We start from the raw sequence: 676 nt of genomic DNA on the forward strand, positions 1-676 counted from the left end.
ATATCAGGGGACTTAAAAGGACAAATAAAATAAGACAATGAAAAACATGACAGATTATCTCAGGTTGACCAATTTTCATACAGTTATATCTATAGTATATTATTAATTTACTTAGCAAACTTTTCCCCAAGATCTGCAAAGTTAAAAAAGTAGATGAATCAAACTATATTTTCTGTTAGTACAGTAAATATACATTGATCATGACACACATTTCTACTAGTTACAGCAGGTAAAATTAAATTGTGAGAAAGTGTTTCTTCTTTCTTGAATTGTTATAAAACAAAGAGGTCCTCTAGATTTCCGGGTAAGAGGGATAATTAGCAATCCCGCAGTGATTTCCACTATTTCTTGCCATCCGTATATATCCTTGGTCACCAAAGTTGAGGCCCCAGCTTTAGAAAAAGAAGTAACACAAAATTACAAATGAATATAATCAAATCACATTATCAACTTTTTATCTCTTAGATTGCTTTTCTCCTAAAGAGATTATATATGAAAAGCTGTAAAACAAAGTTAGAACAAAATAATATAATAATTTCCCCAGGGCTTTTAAGCAATTTTCAAAGGATGGTTTAGTACGTTTTAATACTATATTAATGAATAGGTTTAATACCTAAGGAAAACAATATAAGCTCCATCCTAAACCTTTAAATCCTCCTACTTCTGCAGGGAAAGA

General features: G+C 30.5%; 1 protein-coding gene across 2 annotated transcripts in view; it reads right to left on the reverse strand.

Moving 5' to 3' along the window:
• Window positions 1-158: 158 nt before the first annotated feature.
• CTSS (cathepsin S) overlaps window positions 159-676 on the reverse strand; it is a 29,308-nt gene continuing 28,790 nt past the window's right edge. For both annotated transcript variants that reach the window (XM_007460230.1, XM_007460231.1), the window contains one exon: window positions 159-392. In XM_007460230.1, the coding sequence (XP_007460292.1) occupies window positions 293-392 (100 nt within the window). In that variant the 3' untranslated portion in view covers window positions 159-292. The remainder of the gene's footprint in view (window positions 393-676) is intronic.

Source organism: Lipotes vexillifer, unplaced genomic scaffold (genome assembly GCF_000442215.2).
Source record: "Lipotes vexillifer unplaced genomic scaffold, Lipotes_vexillifer_v1.1 scaffold209, whole genome shotgun sequence".
NCBI lineage: Eukaryota > Metazoa > Chordata > Mammalia > Artiodactyla > Lipotidae > Lipotes > Lipotes vexillifer.